This window comes from Bos indicus x Bos taurus, chromosome 26 (genome assembly GCF_003369695.1).
Source record: "Bos indicus x Bos taurus breed Angus x Brahman F1 hybrid chromosome 26, Bos_hybrid_MaternalHap_v2.0, whole genome shotgun sequence".
In the NCBI taxonomy this organism is placed as follows: domain Eukaryota; kingdom Metazoa; phylum Chordata; class Mammalia; order Artiodactyla; family Bovidae; genus Bos; species Bos indicus x Bos taurus.
In genome coordinates, this window is record NC_040101.1 from 10,239,427 (window position 1) to 10,259,017 (window position 19,591).

At 37.6% G+C, this 19,591-nt stretch overlaps 1 protein-coding gene across 10 annotated transcripts in view; it reads left to right on the plus strand.

Moving 5' to 3' along the window:
* ATE1 (arginyltransferase 1) overlaps nucleotides 1-19,591 on the plus strand; it is a 149,901-nt gene that overhangs the window by 91,437 nt on the left and 38,873 nt on the right. Inside the window, exon 11 of one of the 10 annotated variants that reach the window (XM_027529017.1) lies at nucleotides 1,328-1,984. The exons of the other annotated variants lie outside the window; for them this stretch is intronic. Within the exon in view, the coding sequence (XP_027384818.1) occupies nucleotides 1,328-1,339 (12 nt within the window). The 3' untranslated portion in view covers nucleotides 1,340-1,984. Of the gene's footprint in view, nucleotides 1-1,327; nucleotides 1,985-19,591 lie in introns of those variants that run through there. 10 annotated transcript variants of the gene reach the window in all.

Below are 19,591 nucleotides of genomic sequence, written 5' to 3' on the forward strand. Positions count from 1 at the left end.
CTGTTTCTAGGTTTTGGCTAATATACAACTGCAACTTTGAACATTTCTTACATGTCCCTTCATTAACATATGTCTGCATTTCTCACACATATAGACTAGATTGGAGCTTGTGGGAATATTCAGGTTTAGTTCATATTGCATAGCATGTTTGTAACTGATTATCCTAATTTATACTCTCACCAGCAGCAGACCTTCTGATAGCTGTGTAGCAAGGATGGTGCATTGTGGGTTTAATTTGCATTGCTGTTGCCTGGCGATGCTGAGCATCTTGTCATTTTCCTGTTGGCCATATGTAAAGCATCTGTTCGTGCCTTTTGCCCATTTATCTCCTGGAATGTCGATCTCCAGTACTTGTAGACATTATATATTCTGGGTATAATCCTTTGTTGCATAAATATTTTACAGATATCTTCTTCCACTCAATGCTTACCTTTTCTTTTTCTGATGAGCAGAAATTTCTAATTTTCATGTAAACTGGTTTATCTTATTGCTTTTGTGTCTTGTTCAATGGAAATCTGCCCACCCTGTGGCCATGGAAATTTTTTTTTTTTTTGTATTTTCTTCTTTTACCTTTCACAATTCAGTAATCTGTCTGAAATTGATTTTTGTGTATGGTTGGGTCAGAGGTCAAGACTGAATTTTTTTTCCAACTGTATAATTACTTTTAGTTTCTTAAGGTTACTGTCCAGCACATACTAGTTTAATAAACATGTCAGTTATTTCCATCACTATATTTGTGTTACGGTAAAGTATCCTAGCTTTACCTTTTCACACTTAGCATTGATTCCATTAAATAACCAAAATCCTTACTTAGAATTATATTGGTCGGTCCTACAGGGAATACTTGACTTAAGTACGAATGATGTGCAGATAAATCACTTCCACTTGTACATTTCTTCCAAATAACTTTTGAAAATAAAAGCTGTGGAGAATCTCTTGAAACAGGATGATACATTGTATGCAAATTCAGTTCGAATGATTAAAACACAATGAAAAGCTCTTTGTTAATAGTTGTAATACCAAACATCATTTGGCAGTCACATTCCATTTTATCATTTGCCTTTATTATTGTTTATGGTATGTATATGTGTATATGTATGTGTGATCATACAAAAGTTTTAAATTTTTATATAGCCTGATTTAATAATCCTTTTTCTCTATGGTTTCTGGCTTCAGTAACATGCTCTAAAAAGACCTTTTCCTCCCCCATGTATTAAAACTGTTACATCCTCCTCTTCTTTTCACTTTGCAAGAGTCATCTTAGGTTTGTTTCCACTCTGAAATGCTGCCCGACTCTCCTACATACAAGTGTGTGTTTTCATTGCAGCTTGCGTGTTGATACCTGACGTGCACTGCGTGTTGATACCTGACGTGCACTCAGTTGTGTCCAGCTCTGTGACCCCGTGGACTGCAGCCCTCCATGCTTCCGTGGCCTTCGCTTTATCCAGAGTTTGCTCAGACACATGTCCATTGAGTCGATGATGCCATCTAACTTTCTGTGTTACAACTGTGTTACAACTGCTTGTTTTCTTGTCTCTTTTGGCTCTAAGCTTCTTGAAAGATAGAGTTTGAGCTCATTTATTACTTACTGTAGCAGCAACCCCTGATTAATAGTAAATGTTCAGTGTATCTTTAAATGGCTGGATGGAGATAAAAGAATATTGAATAATTTGATTACAGGTTAGAGGGAAAGTACATATCTACGCCAAATAAAGTGGCCCCATTTGGGATTTCTACAGAATAGATCTTTTTATAACTTTGGCAAGGTTAGTGAAATGTAATTTTATTAAAATGTTTACTTTTAGAATAATGAGAAAGTTACTTTGTTTTAATTTTCAGGTGATCAGTGAAGGTACTCTTGAATTTGCTTTTTTCTTTAAATTGACAAAGCATTGCAAATAATTTAAAACATCTGTAATTCTGCAGTGATAGTGCTGTATAATATGTGGTTTATATTTGAATTAAAAGTTTATTTTTAAATTGATTTAGAGATTTATCTACTTGAATAAAGTTAATAATTTGTAAAATCCTTCAAATAACAGAACACAGTATAAAGAATTTTTTCTAGGAAGTATAATTATAGATTTTGATAGTTATGTAAGTATATAACCTAAATACTATTTTAATTAACATTAATTTGTTTCATGACCTAGCTTTGACTGAGTTCCTATTTCCGCTTATCCTAAAATAGTGGTTCTCTATCAGGGGCGGTTTGTGCCCCTGTCCCCACCTCATCTCATTTCTGAAAACTTTGATTGTCCCAATTGAGCCAGTGGGGGAGAGGTATGTATGCTACTGGTATTTTGAGCCAGAGAATTCTTTTTTGATGTGGACTGTGTATTGTAAGGCTAGGATGCCTCTAAACATTCTACAATGTACAGTCTCCAGCAAAAAAGAATTCTCTGCTCAAAATATCAGTAGTGCTAAGGCTTGAGAAATTCTGTTTTCAGGGGTTACCTACTTGGCATTGAAGTCTGTAGGGCTTTACAGTTGCTGAGTTACCGCAGGTAATTTGACTACTGCTGTCAAAAAGGAACTGCCAGAAAGATTAATTTTGGGTTCACCATAACAGTCTTGAAATAAACTATCCTGTATGACACACCAGAGAGAAGTTTCTCGTGTCTAATTCATGACCCTGTGCAGCCATAAGCTTATTGATGACCCCAGGACTGTCTTAAATTTTCTTTGGGGGCTTATGTGTGGCCTTTATGTCAGCTTAAAGGTAATTTAATGTTTCTGTACAATGCGATTTATCTCTAGCAAATCTTGAGGTCTCTTAAAAGGAGCAACAGAAACAAGTAAGGTTAAAATTTCCAAAATGCATCACTTTGCTGTTTTAGTTCTGATGTGTGTGGTAAGGTCTGTCTTAAGTGTTTATAAATTGTTTTGTTTTTCTTTCTTTGTAGAAAAAGAGAGAAACTTGGCATCTTCATAATAGCCAAGTGAATTGCTGTCCCTGGCAGCTAAATTCAGTTTATCTTTTTTAGTACAAAGAGCACAGTGTTGGCTTATACGTTTTCGGATGGGCACTTACAGTCCTTTTCAGCTTTAGTGGCATAGGGCTGTTTGGCGCATCCCTTGCTCCTGGACTGCACCCTGGTGTGGTTGGAACTAAGCTGTTACAGAGAGGCACATGCACAGAAGTGTTTGTTGTTTTTCTTGCCTAGTATGCTGCCTTGGTGTTGATGTGGGAATAAAACCAGTCCTCAGCCTTCGTTCCCCCGTGCCTCCAGGACTCCCTAGCACGGCTCAGGTCTTCTTTCCTTCTTAGATTTATACATCTTCTCCTGGGTCTCATATCTTCCTTCTGAAGAAAATAAGGCAACTGTAAGATTTTTACACTTGACCCTTTTCTTTCAGAAGCCTTCTAGTCTAAATAAGTGGCAGTAGCTAAAGGGAAGCAGCCTTGAGGAGTGTAATTATCTCAGACAGACAGCAGTGAGGTGACAGTGACAACGGTGAGAGGCAGAGGAAGCCCGGTGTCCACTGCTGGAGGACCTTCCCAGCAGTCACCCCACTGTCTTGGAATTGTTTGAGGATGGTTTATGTTGTGAGAACTGTTTTGCTAGGAAATCCATGGTCTCTCCCACAGTTCTCTTAGATCCACCTTTCTTTGCTTGGTCTTCAGGGGTTCCCTCTTCTCCTGTTTCTTCACCGTCTGCCTGTAGACATACCTTGCCCCCCATTTTTCTATTATGTTTGTCCTATGCAGAGAAATCCACTGCACTCAAATGTCTGCCATGCCCATACCTCTCTTCTGATGGAAATTCCTGTTCCTATAGTGTCTGCCCAAGGAAATGGAGTCTTTGAGTTTAGGTTACAATGCTTAGCTCCATGTAACTCTGTTAATTGAACTAAGCATGGGTGCTTAGTCATTCAGTCGTGTCTGACTCTTGGCGATCCCATGGACTGTAGCCCACCAGGCTCCTTTCCATGGGGATGCTCCAGGCAAGATTACTGGAGTGGGTAGCCATTTCCACTCCAGTGGGTTAAGCATGAGTGCCTAACCCAAAGGTGGTCACTCTAGGGTAAAGTAGCAGTAATATTATGTAAGATGATGTATTTTGTAATATTAAAGCTTTGCCTGCTGAATAGTGGATGACTAAACCATTCAGATCTACTCTTTTAAGGAAGTTTGAATTAAGACAGTAGGAAGGATCAGTAGTTAGTGGGAGTAGACACAGAGAATAGTAACATAGAGAACAGTAACAAAGGCTCAGAGTTAGATTAGGGCTTTGTAAGCACAGGTCTGTAAAGTTTGAATTATAGGCAGACCTTTTACACATGCACATTTATCTTGAGAATAGAGTTCATGGATTTCTTTCATCTGGTTTTCAAAGGGGCTTGTGAATCAAAAGATAGCAAGATGAGAGAAGAGAGAGGTGGTGGGGAGAATAGAAGCTGAGACAGAGAATGGCAGATGAAAACACAGATTGGGGTCTCCTGCTGCTGAAGGCATGTGGATGGCCTCTTGTTAGACCTACTTGCCAGATCTTGAATTACAATCTGTTATCCACAAGGCCTTCATCTAGCCTAGGTTTCCTTCTCTCCCTGGATAGCCTGGAATTCTCTGGAGCCTGACCCTAGGTGGGTAACATTTCTGCCTTCATTCTCTTATGTTACTCCCTAAAATGCTCTGTTCCCCTCTACCATTAGTACTAGCCACTTAGTGGATCACTTGAGTGAATTCCTTTGTTTCTTTAACCTAAAGAACCAAACGAATAAGCTTGTCTGTCAACAGCATGGATGTGTTAGAAAAGGCAACAGTTGTGCCGGTTCCCTAGGTATCCCCATTGTTAATAATGAGCAGTACCTTTGTAGGCATGTTCATGTAAGTGAACCACTCACTCATCCAAGGTTGAGATGGAGAATAAGGGGAGAAAGAGCTGGTCAAGTATTCTGTATAAACAACACTCAATAAAATTCCATAAGGAGTTTTTACTCTTTCCAGCCAGTGAAACATTTTATCTTCTGTTTCCAAGACCTTGTCCTTAGGGATGTGATGGAGGGTTCAAAGAGTGGTTGATTAACCATGTTTGTGTCTGGGCTTGATGTTGTTATTTAGTGAGATAAATGCTACACAGAAAACATTGACTCAAAAATTAATGTGAACAGATGGAAGAGAATATTATGTTATCTGAAGTTTTAACGTATTGAAACAGATTGCTGGGGTTGAGAATTTTCTTCCCTGAGAATTCTGAGAAACAGTGATGGCAGACGTCTTTGTGGTCAAGAAAGAGATACATGGCTTTCATACCTTAGAGACACAGAGAGGGTCATCTCAGGTCTTTGGCCTAAATCTATGAAAACCGAGACCAAGATGGTGGTGATAATGAGTTTATAGTTTTTCCTAGGAAATGTAATAGTTGCTTTTGTAACTTGGAACTACCCAAGTTTAACATGTGTTTAATTTTTACAGAGTTTTGCTGCTTTTTATCACGTATTTGGCTAGACAAAGTTTTGAACTTGTTTTTCAAACCAAATTATGATAAAGGATTGAAGGGAAGGGGTATCAGACAGAAAATGTGTGTTTTCTTTTTTCACTAATTCCCCAATAAAGCTTTTAATTCTTTTCATTAATAATTCTATTACAGGACAAATAGTTCAAGCAGTAAAAATCAGAAATGTATAACTCATTTAAACTAACTAGCTGTGTTTCTTTGAATTTCAAGGTGAGAAAAGTTTTGAGTGCTACTCGGCCACCTTGATGGGTCAGAAATGATAAATACTCAGAAGCAGACTTAGGAAAATAAGAATTTTTTTTTTTAATAAGATCCATTTCTGCAACTTCCCTGGCAGTTCAATGGGTAAGACTTCGCCTTCAAAAGTAGGGGGTGTGGGTTCAGTCCCTGATGGGAGCTAAGATCCCACATGCCTTGTGGCTAAAAAAGTAGAACATAAACAACAGAGGCAATCTTATAACAAGTTCAGTAAAGACTTTAAAAATGGTCCCTGTTTAAAAAAAGGCAACTTTAAAAAGTTTGTTTCTTCCCTCTTGTTATCATTTATGGTTTTTGGGGGATTTTTTTGTTTGTTTACTTTTTAATTCTCTTTCCATCAGTTTTCGATGAACCGAGGAAAAATCAGAGTGCCCTAGGACTGTTTGTTTGTGTGCCTCTGGTTTTATCATGGAGTTACAGACTTTAGTCACCTATCCTAGTAAGAATTTAGAGTAAGGCTCCTAGAGGGGAAATTTCTGTCCTGTCCATGTTTAAGGTCTCATATTCCAGTAGAGCACCTTGTAGTTGCATTGCTCCTGGCTCGTAAGGAAAACATCATGAAAATGGTAAAAATATTCTCTTACTTTTGGATACTGAATCTTAGAAGAATCTAGAGAGATAAGTATTCTTATTGCTTTCGTTCAGATTAAACCTAATAAACTAATTCCCGGAGGCTTTGCTAAATTCTTTGTTGGAGTCAGCTTAGTAGGATTGGTGAGTGAATCTTAGATGAGAGTCTGGCAAACAGTTCTACTTGTGTTCTGAGCATGGGGAGTGATAGTTTTGTTAACCCAGGGCTCTGCTTTGGAAACCCTGCCATTTCCAGACATGGCCTGAGGCCCTCAATTAGTATTCTAAGTGAGACGTTAAAAGCAGAGGGCTCAGTTCTGTTATTGTATTATAGTTATTGGTCCAGTGGTAGACTTTCTTTTTATTTATTTAACCATTTTGGGGAAATATTTTTGAGCTTTCAGAAAAGTTGTAAGAATAAGAATGATGCAAAGAGAAAGTATATACCCTTCACTCACATTTACCTCCTTGTCTCCCCTACACCCTTGTACATACATAGATACGTGTGTGTGTTTATACATGTACACACATTTTTTAAAGCTGTTTCAAAGTAAATTGGTTATGCTGTGTGATTCTTTACTTTGCTTATTTATGCCAGGTACATTTTATAAATAAGTGTTCTGTAATTATTAGCTCAGATAATACAATTCTAGACATGGGTGTTATTTTTTTCCCCATTTATGGATAAGACTGTAACTAACCTACAACTAGTTACTGTTAGAGGATTTGCCTTCAGCTAGATTGAGGCTAAAGCTGTGTTGTATTGCTTCTCTTGGAGGATGTTTCCAGTGTGAAGACTTTCATGTAGGTTTTAAAAGCGCTCCTGGTCTCATAGGCCGTTAAAGTACAGATTTCATCTATTCTAAAACATGCATTTTCTTTTCTCTTTTTCACCTTAGAAAAACCTGGATGTGTATCTTACAATGGATAATGATGTTGTTGACATTATAAATGTGTGTGTGCACACTTGGTTGTTACTTTTGGGGTATGTGTCTTGACACTGAGTCAGAGGTACCTTCTGTGTGTGTGGGTATATGTGTTTTCTGTTTCCCACTTGAAAGGGAAAATGATATTCTAGGTTACCAGCTCCAAGGCGTGGAGGAGCTATTGTGTTTTATTTAATACTGTAGACTTGCTTAAAGATCAGACATGCTGAGTCTTTACAAGTAAAAGGTATAAACATTTCTGAAAGGCAACTGAAGCCTCCAGAGCTGTTTGGATTTGTATCACTTGTGGTGTGAGGATTATTAGAATTGATTGGGTGGAATAATTTGTGCAGTTGCAGAATTACCTTGCTTTGAGATGACTATTTTCTTCTTTCTGTTCTGCCCTTTCCCTATTCTATTCCTTTTTTTTTTTTTTTCCATTTTTAAAATCATAGTTCTTGTAGAAGAGGAAATAAATAAGGGGAATATTAAAAATAAAAATTGCCTACAACTCTGTCACCCAGGACTAATCACTGTTGACATTTTGCTGTATTTTGTAAATATACATGCATTTCTTTCTTCCTCACAGTTGTTATGATGTATGCAGTACTCTTTTCTACCTTCTTATACTTGTTCATGAGTATTTTCCTATTGTTCTTAAGTGTTTCATATCCCTTGGATTTTAAGTGGCTTTAAATGTTCTAATAATGTGCCATAATTTTTCGAGCTCTTACTGTATGTTAAGTTCTTTTAATTCTTTGTTATAAATAACTCAACATCTTTTTGTATATTTCTTTTTGAGACATTGTCACAAAATTTGTTCTTTTGACCATTCATGCTGTACATAAGGAATTCACCCATTTCGTGTGTCTCTTCATTTGGGACATTTTCTTCCAGGAAGAGTAGTGAAGTGACATGAAATGAAGTGAAAGTTGCTCAGTTGTGTCCGACTCTTTGCCACCCAACTCTTTGCCACCCAACTCTTTGCGACCCCATGGACTGTATCCCACCAGAATCCTCTGTCCATGGAATTCTCCAGGCAAGAATACTGGAGTGGGTAGCCATTCCCTTCTCCAGGGGATCTTCCCAGCCCGGGGATTGAACCTGGGTCTCCTGCATTGCAGGCAGATTCTATACTGTCTGAGCCGTTAGGGAAGGATGAGTAGAGGGACATCATATACTAGAAGCTACTGAAAATTAGACCAGGAAACACATGCAGGAATATAACAGGAAACATCTTGTTTTAGGAAAAATAACCCAGTTGATTTTCCTTTTTTCTTTATCGCCTAAAATGTTACACTAACAACTCTCTTGACTGCCTTTAGTTCTTATAAACTGATGAAATATAAGTTTATTTCTGTTTGTACAGTGTTTTGGATTTATTTAGGTACTGATAGATGTATCCTGCCTTTTAGGAGTCAGCAGTACTGTTCTCTGGTGGCGGTTTTAATTTTAAGCTGAAGTACTAAAAGGTTGCTTCTGTTCTTTTAGTACTTCCCAGCCTTAGTTTGTGAGTTCTCAAGAGGATTATAAGGAAAGTGGAATAACTCGGTGATGTCAGTCCCCTTTGTGATAAGGGAAATAAAAGTTCTCTTTGTAATTTTATTTCTCTTAAGAGGACAGTTTAACAGGAAAAAATGAGGGATACCTCAAACAATATAAAGATAGATAGTTGTGTTTTGCCATTTTTGTTCTTTTTTGTTTTTCCCCCTTCTTTAGCTTTATTTTTTTAGGCCATATACAGTGCAACAGTGGCTCTGTCCTGACTTTATTCCACTTTTTTCTTTTAACACCTAAGTAGGGTCACCTAATCTTTCTGTAGATAAACCTTTTCAACTTTCACCTTCAGCTCCCAAAGCAGAAGAATCCTGGAACTGTGCTGTGGTGGGTCAGCACTGTATCCAGGTTTAATTGCTGGGACTATCTTTTGTGCCTCTCTGTGCAGTGCCTTGAATCTGTTCCATTTGTGTTCAGTTTATCTGTTGATGCCCTTCCATTCCTTCCATAAAACTCATCCAGTGCCATGGCAGTCTGAATGCTTATGGCTGGTAAGCTTCAATTTAATATATGCATGAATATATGCATGCATATCTGTTTTTGTCAGTTTTTTATGCCTATTTTACTAGTTATGGTAATAATACAGTTTATTTCAAAGTAAACTGGTGAAAGATGCTTTAGTTATTTGCATTAAGCTTAATTTGAATGATGTAGATAGACTCAAAGCTGAGTCATAAAAAATTGCTGCTGCATTTGTTGTGGATGAGATAAATAAAAGCACTTAGGGTTAAAAAAAAAAAAAAAGCCCGTAATAATCTGGAAAGATTCTGCACTTTCCTAAGAATAGGTGCTCAGTGCACTTTAAAGACTAGTAACCGAAAGTCCCAGTGATGCATCCTCAGAGAAGAGGCTTGGTCCTAAATCTGAGAATGGCTAATGAATGTACAGTTACTTATTTTAGCTGTTAAAGGTATGTATGTTTGTACACATATATACTGTAATGGGCATTTTTAATTGATGCACCACTACTAATCCTGTTCACTTTGGATAAGATCCCTTTTGCTATAAAGTATTCTATAATATTCAGAAAACTCAACATTCAGAAAACGAAGATCATGGCATCCGGTCCCACCACTTCATGGGAAATAGATGGGCAAACAGTGGAAACAGCGTCAGACTTTATTTTTGGGGGCTCCAAAATCACTACAGATGGTGACTGCAGCCATGAAATTAAAAGACGCTTACTCCTTGGAAGGAAAGTTATGACCAACCTAGATAGCATATTCAAAAGCAGAGACATTACTTTGCCAACAAAGGTTCGTCTAGTCAAGGCTGTGGTTTTTCCTGTGGTCATGTATGGATGTGAGAGTTGGACTGTGAAGAAGGCTGAGCGCCAAAGAATTGATGCTTTTGAACTATGGTGTTGGAGAAGACTCTTGAGAGTCCCTTGGACTGCAAGGAGATCCAACCAGTCCATTCTGAAGGAGATCAGCCCTGGGATTTCTTTGGAAGGAATGATGCTGAAGCTGAAACTCCAGTACTTTGGCCACCTCATGCGAAGAGTTGACTCATTAGAAAAGACTGATGCTGGGAGGGATTGGGGGCAGGAGGAGAAGGGGACGACAGAGGATGAGATGGCTGGATGGCATCACTGACTCGATGGACGTGAGTCTGAGTGAACTCCAGGAGTTGGTGATGGACAGGGAGGCCTGGCGTGCTGCGATTCATGGGGTCGCAAAGAGTCGGACACGACTGAGCGACTGATCTGATCTGATTCTATAATATTTATAGACTTTTTTATCTGTATAAATATATCTTTGCTGGAAGATACTCAAGTTGTGACTAAGTAGATCTAACAAATAAATATTGCTATATAGCTACATACAAGCCTTCAGTCTTGGTGTATTAGAATTTGAGAGTCACTTAGTGTGGTTTTGTGCTTACCTCTCCATAGTTGCCACTCAAGTCTTACATCAAAGCCTTATTAAATTTGCCTCACTCTTTCAGTCCTCCTAGACCCTGGAATTTTGCTCTTGAACCTTAATCTATGTTGGTGTCTGTTACTGAAGGCAGGTTCTACGGTTACCTGCCTCCTTGCTCTTTTTAGTTCTCTGGAACCTTCTCTGAATGACTTGCTCAGGTTCATCTCTGTAGGTTCCATCTCTGGCCAGCCATAATCTGGACTCTTTGTCACAAATCAAACTCTGGTTCTGATGATGGCTTTTCAAAAACCAGTGTTCTACATGTTCAGTTTTTGAAACATAAATGTCTTACATCTTTCTTAACATCCTTCAATTCATAATAATAGGACTTTTTTTTTTTGAAAGAAACGTTTTTATGCCTCAGTAGCATATTATACATATTGAAAAATGAACCAAAGTGTGGAGCCCCTATGGAAATCACAAGGTAAACACACCCATGATCCTTATTGTCTACTGGAAATTGAAATTTCTCTCCCTGGCAGTCATTCTGTACAGGACTAAGCTGTAAATCTTGTAGGTTTACAGGCCATGTGGTCTGCCGTCGTAGTGAAAGCAGCCGTGGAAGATATTTCAACAGATGGGCATGGCTGGGCTCCAGTGAAACTTTAGTTATGGACTCTGAGATTTAAATGTCATATAATTTTCACATGTCATAAGCTATTACTCTTCTTTTGATTTATTTGAAACCATTAGAAAATGTGAAAACCATTCTTAGATCGTGGGCTGGTTGTGGAAAAGCAGCAGACCAGATCCGGCCCATCGCTGTAGTTTGCTGACTTCTACTCTGCAGATGCCATTAACCTTCAGCTCACTCCCTGCAGAAACAGCCTCTGTTCCTCTAAGGTGGCATCACCATCATCATCTTCATCATACAGCACATTAGAGCCATTCTTCTCCAATGAGGAAACCCAACTATCAGAACAACTCGCTGTGTGAAGTTCAGTGATTAAATGGCCCTGTGTCTCTAGAATACACCTACTGACTTGGGATACCAATTTTAAAATGAATTTTTATCTACATAAATTGAAACATATATAACTCTAGGAGGTAATAAACCATGACTTACTTCATAGTGGTTTACAGACTAAACATAATGGTGATGGTTTGATTACCTTTACTTTTCCTTTCTTTTTTTTTAAATTTAGGACAATTTAAAAATTATTTAAAGTTTAAATGAGTATAGTTTGTCAGGCATTTTTGGTCAGAATAGTACCCAGGTGATGCTGGGCAGTCTCAGGATATCACGTCCAGAGTCCCCTGAAGTCAGTTTGTTCCATTATGGGTGATGGTTCAGGTGGACTCTACCAGGTTGCTCCACTGTAGAGCTGGTGTTTTTCCCTTTGTAATTAGTTAGTAATCTGTGGGGTCATCCTTTGAGACTGTGAATAATTGTTCCCCCAACCTTTTACCCTGTGGTAGAATTTTTTCTTTTTCACAGTTTCATCTGAACATTAGGACTGTAAAAACATGTTTCATAACCCCAATTGTCTGCAGATATTTAAAATTTAATTATGTATGCATTCCTTTAATGAAATGTTGTTGAAAGTTGGACTACAAATATATTTTCTTACTGAATTTAAACATTACCATTTCATCAGAAGAAAGCAGAGTTAAGATCAAGCTCCCGAAGATGGAAAAGCTGAGTTTAAATCTTGGTTTCATGCCTTATTATATGTACAGACTTTCTAAGCCTCAGTGTCTTTTATCTGCAAAATGGGCATAATCACCACTCCTTAATAATATTAAAGTTATTTATTTAATTAGAGACATACTTTTTACTAAAAATAGGTGACTTCGGCTTATTGAAAGAAAAAAATTGAACATTTATTTAGTTCTTTATTTGAATTCTATCTGAAAATATGAATTTTCTTTATTGCTCCCAATACATTTGATTAATTCTGGTTTTTTGATATTTTTATACACCCTTCAGTTAAGGCTAGATATTTGCTTAAAGTGCTTTGGAAAGCTTACATTTCATTCTGTCTTGTGTGATCCTTTGTAGTCATCTGGTAAATTCTTCATGCTGTTGTTACAAGAAGGAGACTCAGATTCTCATAGATTGTACTATTTCCCAAGACTAAAGTTGGGTAACTGGATGAAGGCTTAATTTATGTAATGATAGATTTCCAAATCCATTGCTCAGAAACACATAGTGAAGATTGAGGATAGTTAAAGTTCCTTTAATAAACAGTCTACATGAAGATAAAATGAAGTTAGCAAGGATGGAAACTGTCATAAACTATTACAGTTGTGTTGGAAATTCTGGAACCAAGTTAAATTGACTCCCACTGGCCAAAATATGAACAATTTGAGCATCAAAAAGGATAACTGTAGTGAACTGAAACGCATTAAGTATCTTTAGACCTATGAGCTCGTAAAGATACTGAAGAGTCAAGTTGCTGGAGTTTGTGCTACGTACCACATTGTAGCACTTAGCTGCTACATCACCAGAAGCCTGTAGATAGCTTGTAGACCAGTAGCTTCCATACATACTCAGTGCTCCACACTTTTAGGCTCAAAACCATAGAGACACCATAGTTTCAGGCTCTGCATAATAGTAACTTTTCAAAATTATACTTTCCTACACTAGAAAGTTGTGTATTTCAACTTCAATCTTATTTATATTATTTCTAGAGAGTTGTGATGTAGTAAGCTGACAAGGTAATTATGATGTTTTAACTTATCCAAACTCTTATTGGGTGGAAAGGTAGTAATTGCTTGCTTAAAATTTTAAGATAATATACTTTTTGTGTAGGTCAAAGACAGTACTGTTATAGAAGAACTTTATTTTAATGGTGTAGCTGTTGAAAACTTCCTTTTGTATATTTAAGTTTTTAAAATACATATGTTTAAAAAAAGGCTGAGGCTGAAAAATTGATGCATTCAAGCTGTGGTGTTGGAGAAGACTTTTGAGAGTCCCTTGGACTGCAAGGAGATCAAACCAGTCAACCCTAAAGGAAATCAACTCTGAATATTCATTGGAAGGGCTGATGCTGAAACGCCAGTATTTTGGCAACCTGATGCCAAGAGCTGACTCATTGGGAAAGACCCTGATGCTGGGAAAGATTGAAGGCAGGAGGAAAAGGGGATGACAGAGGATGAGATGGTTGGATGGCATCACCAATTCAATGGACAAGAGTTTGAGCAAGCTCGGGGAGATGGTGATGGACAGGGAAGCCTGGCGTGCTACAGTGCATGCGGTCACAAAGAGTGGGACACGACTGAGCAACTGAGCAACAACATTTAAAAATTAAGTCCGAAGTAACACTTTAAAACCATGCATAAATATATTAAAAATCCTTATGTCATAAAGATTTTTTGTGTTTGGTGCATGTGTGGTTTTGTAATGGGCTGAAAATAGATAAAACTATGACATTTACAAAGACATTGATGTTACTATGCTCCTAAGGATCTTTGTAATTCAAAATTCTATTCTAACAACATTAATTGGGCTTGGATCAATAATGGTATTTTAAGGTGGACGTCTTAGACGGAATGAAGAAGTGAGGTTTCTCAAGTTGTCATCCAGGATGATTTGGTGTTTGTAAGACAGTAAATTTTTCTCAATAATTTATCTAAAATTCTGTGAGTGGACTTGATTTGCTCACCCTGTAAATAACTGTGTTTAAATTTAAACTGATGTGTCCTTCATAATTGCATAACTGATCATTTAGAAAGGAAGTAATGTGTTAGATATCTTTTTGTCATGCTGAAGTGTAGGCCCTGCACAAAACTGTTCTACTAACCTTCTGCCAAGCCCTTTCTTACAGAGACACACAGGATACTGATGACATTCAAGGGGTAGGATGTAAATTCTACCAGGACTCCTACTGCTACACAGTTGAGAGGGAAAAGGTTATCCTTAACTTGAAGCATTTAAGTCATTTGTGATGAATTTTCCATCAGGCAGAAAAAAAGGAATGATTACCAAAGATCACACCCCTGGGATAAATATAAGGTTATAGCTAACTTCTTATTTCCCTCAGGGGTGTAATTAAACAGACTTTTACGATTAAGGGTTTTAGGCATTGAAAAATGTTTACTGGCAAAAAATAATAGCGCCAGTTAGAGACATGATCAATCAGACACAGCTTACTGACTTTATTAAAGCTGTGGATTTGCTGTAAACTGTTTTTGAGCATTTGGTCGACTCGGTATATCAATTTAAAAAAGAATATCAGGGGGATAAAAGCCAATAAAAGGTGTTTTAAAAGGTCCGGATCTGAAATAATTAGGCAAATTTTCATAAAGGGGTATATAGGATGTTGCTGACACATTTGAGGTATTTATACTTATATCTGGTTTTAGCTTGGGAATTTTAACATAAAAGAGTTTGAGTTTCTAATCTTGGCTTTACCAGTAATTACCCTTAAGTTGCTAGAATTACCACACATTTTAAATATGATAATGAAACTGGATTTTGACTAAGGAGTATATTGACTAAGGCTCTTCTGGTTTTCAAATGGTCTGATTCTCTATTTTTAAGAAATATAATTTGACACAGTTTAATTTAATTCAGTAAATATTCAATAAGTATTCTTTGAGAACTCAGTCCATTGAGGGAATTCTGCCAAGGCACAAGGCATGCAAAGAAATGATGTACTTCGGGCTGTTGGGCAACTCCCAAGTTGAGATTGTGAGAGGTAGAGGAGTGGTGGTCCAAAGTGTGAGAAGCACAGCATGTGAGCAGACAGCTCAAGGAGATCGTATGGAGTTGTAGGGTGGATTTCTCTAGAAACCCAAAAGACCCCAACCCTGACCCTCCTAATCTAAATAAGATTTCCTCTTGTGCTATTTCAGGTTGCTTTTTCTTCACAGTATTTGCCATACTCTTTAATGATGTTTCCCTATGATTATTTCCTTAAAGTCCTCTCCCCTTCTAGACTCAATGGTCCCTGAGAACTAAAATGTTACTGTTGAACTGGCAATGTTACTGTGTGCTGTGGCGTGCCCACGACCTAATCATGCAGCCTGGTGTGGATGGCATTTCTTAATTACCTGCTGACTGTAGGAATGAGAGCTCAGTTGGTGGTGAGGTCAAGCAAAGGCCAAGGAAAGCTTGGTAAAGAAGCAGTAGGCAGCGTTTAGGTTTGGCCTCAAACGTGCAGTAGGCATGTAGACCAGATGGGAAGTCACACCAGGCAAAACAGCCTGTGCCTAGATGGGAGTCCCCCAGTACAAGTATGCGGGGCGAGAGAGTAGGCTGACAGCAGGCTTTGTACTGTACACGCAAGATCCCTGATGTCTGTAAACCAGAGTGCTTTCACAAGAAGTCTGTGAATCCATATGCACAGTGTGGGTACAGATTAATAAACGTGAGTATGGTGCTAATTTTCTACAAACGTGTGTAGGTTCTGTTGTGATTAGTAAAATCCAAACTCATTTAAAAGCATGAATGAATTTGTAATGGATTTTTATTTTGTATAATTTCTCATCAAGTGAAACTAAAATTATGTTATCTTATAAAGGTCTATGAATTTTTTGTTTGTTTGCTTGCTTTAAAAGGGTCATCCTACTTCCCTGTAGATTTGGAGAGCCAGTAAAGGGTTTTAAAAATAGAGAATGTACACAATCATTTCTCCCTGGTGTCATTAGGAGGACAGTTTCAGGAGGCAGAGCTTGAAATCAACCTTTCTCACTGTCATGCAGGTGAGGATTACTTTACCTCTGATGGTGCAGAACCAGTGATTCCAAGGGCTGTTTTGTAAGCAGCAGCCTAAAAAGGCAAACCCCTGAACTGATTGTTCTGACCAATATGGTGAAGGCCAAATTTAGTTTACACGTACATATACATATATGAACATTTATATGAATATTTCATTTTATAACATATTAAAGAAGTTTTGGGTTTTACTTTTTCTTTTTTTCTTACATTATTGTCTTTGTCTTCATCTTTCATTATATTTCTTTTTTTTTTCCCCTCATGCTTTTCAACTTATGACCCTTCGGGTTGAAATTAAATTTGGGCTGTAAGTTGACTCCCTGAATCTTTTCTTCACAAGCTTTCTTTGTATTTTCTAAAAGAAAAAAGATTAACCCAGGGTTTCCAAAATAAAAGCAAAGATTGTGATTAAAACTGAATTAGACTCTTTATGCCCTATTATTTGCTAATAGTTAAATAAATAGCCCAGTCTTAAGGAAGATTTAAAGTAAGTCTTGGAGCCTTTGCGAACCCTTGGATTTTAATTAAAGAAACACAGAATACCATCACTTTCTGTTTGTCAGTGGAAAAAATATGTATTTTTAAATTTTCAAAGCTTAGCCCAGCAGCACATGGAGTACATCTGTTGGCTTTCAGAATTTGGGGAACACAAATGGATTCAGATGTTTAGGCCCTTTGTCTTCACTGGGCTCAGTTCACCTCGCCAACTGAGCGTGGCACAATCCAAACACAGTTTCTGAAAACAGAGCAGCTCGAGTTACTTCTCAAGCACTCTCTTGGGGACTGATAAAGTCAATCTCTGTTTATGTAATGAAATCAGGGAGCAAGGGGTCTGCTGTAGTACTTTGTGGATGGGATTCCATTGGTGTTGTCTTTCAGGGAAAAGACTGGATTTAATAAGCCCTGTTCTTACCCGCTTTCTTTGGAGGCACAGCCCACTCTGATGGATTATTTTGAACTATTTTTGTTTATGTAGTATTAGAGCCTCTCTTTAAGCAGTTGGTTTTAGTAAAATCAGTAGGTTTATTGTAGAAAAATGGGATACTGATAACAACGTTACCTGATAAAAGACTTAAATGTCTAGTTAAACTCTCTTTTTTTTCCCCAGTGCTACTGGTGGTCACTGTGGGTGAATGTGTATGTGTGTATTTAAATAATAATGTCTTTCTAGTGTTCTTACATTTTAATTTAACTTGAACTTTTAAAACAAACTCTGCTGGTTTATCCTCAAGTACTCAAAATCCTCCCTATTTTTCAAAATATTTATAAGTATTCTTGAGACTGAAATCTCATAAAGATCTTTGCTTCAGGACCAGAGTTCAAAGGAAAGTTGGTTTGGTTTTAATTTGAAAACTGTAAAAACAAAATACCCTCAAAATGGCAGGGTGTGAATTGGTAACTTCAATTTTATTGCAATCAGCCAGGCCCATCCCCAGATGTTTCCAGTTAAAAGGCAAGAATGCTAACTTGGGTGAATGTCATATGAAAGTATTTCTTTACTATTCTGATTTTTTTCTACGAAAAATAACAGTCTCAAATCCTTTAACTTTAATGAAATAAATAACTTCTCATTTGCATGTTTTTTAAACTCATACAAAGACACATGTAATAGTCAAAGAAAATTTTTACATGTCATATGTAGTCCTGAATGCATTGGGGTTCACATATATCCTTTTAAAATACCCCTGTAAAAAAAAAAGATTTTTGAAAGAGATTAAAGCCCTTTAGAAATTAAAATCATGTACTTCTGGATTCATTGTAATCAAGAAGTGGACCTGCTAACATTGTGAATTTGTTTTAAAAGGTGTATTTAGTAATTTCATTGCTTTTTTTCAGGATTGTTACAGGGAATTTTCCACTTATAATGTAAATAATGTTTTTCTTTTATTTTTGATCAGTTGTGCATTCAGTTGTAAGAAGTATTTCTATACGAATCTAGATAGGATGAGATAAAAGAAACCAGAATGTAACTTGAAAACCATGTGTTTCATAATATTTCTCAGGATAATACCAGGTTACAGTAAGATCCATTCATGAACTTGAAAGTTGCTTTGAACACATTCTGTATTAAAAAGAAAGATGCCTACTGGTAATAAATGTGAATTTATGGAAATTGGCATTTGTTCAGAGAGAAGATGGAGTTATTCTTTATGACTAACCTGATGTTAACATTTTGAATGTAAAGCAAAATGTGCATTTATTTTTGAAGCTTCCCAACCCATAGACACAGGACTGCATACTGTCTGTAGAGCTGAAATAGTTCTTTCTAATTTCATTTTCCATTTGGTGAAGTTTCAACAGACATGTGTTTGGGAACTTGAGGGCAGACATGGTCTATGTAGGTCTTAGGTCTGCCCACACTTGGCTGTGGTGTCTTGATTTTTCTTTCCAAACATGGTGCTACTCAGATCTTAAGACTCTGCAGAGGAGACCCCTTCGGAGGAGTCTCGAGAGAAAGCTGCTGGTTTTACCTTTGTGCTCTAAGCACGTGTTGCTTGTAGTCCTTGGTGCTCTTCTCAGAGGTGTGGCCTGTGCTGGGCTTCTCTGGCTGCGTCTTGGTGCTTCCATAGCGTCTTTGTGCCCTCCACCCTACGTTCACCACTCGTTGTGAAAGGCATTGGGGCACAGCTGCCTCCTTTTCCCCAGCAGACAGTGGTGCCTCACTGGGCTCATTTCATCTCACCATCCTCCATGCTGAGCAGAGTCCCTGTGCGTATTGGACTCCTGGGATTTTTAAGATTTTTTTGAAGTTATTTTGAAAATACTTTAAAGATGTGTTGAATATTTTTAAATTAGGTATAGGAAGAGAATGAGAATCAAGGGTCTGGCTCTGAGTTCATCACGCCCATTTAATGATCTTAGGTTTTCTCTGTGTGATAGAAATTATGTCCATTACTTTTTAAGTCATTATAAGATTTAACTCTTGGTATGCAGTACCATGATGAGGGCTGTGTTCCTAACAAACACAGGAAGGACTCGTTATTACTGTTACTGTCCTTACCAACCAAAGTGACGCAGCTCAGCTCGGAGCAGAGGAAGAGGCCTCTCCCCAAGCAAGTCATGCTTCCCCCTCTTTTTCTTAATATGAAGCTTAATATGAAAAGCTGTACGTTTCTTTAAAGGAGAGTGTATGCCAGTGAAATAAGTAAAAATATTTTGAGAGGGGGAAAAAAAAACCAAATTGACTTGAACTAGTAGTTTCTAACCTTCTTGAGTAAGGCAAGGGCTTCCCAG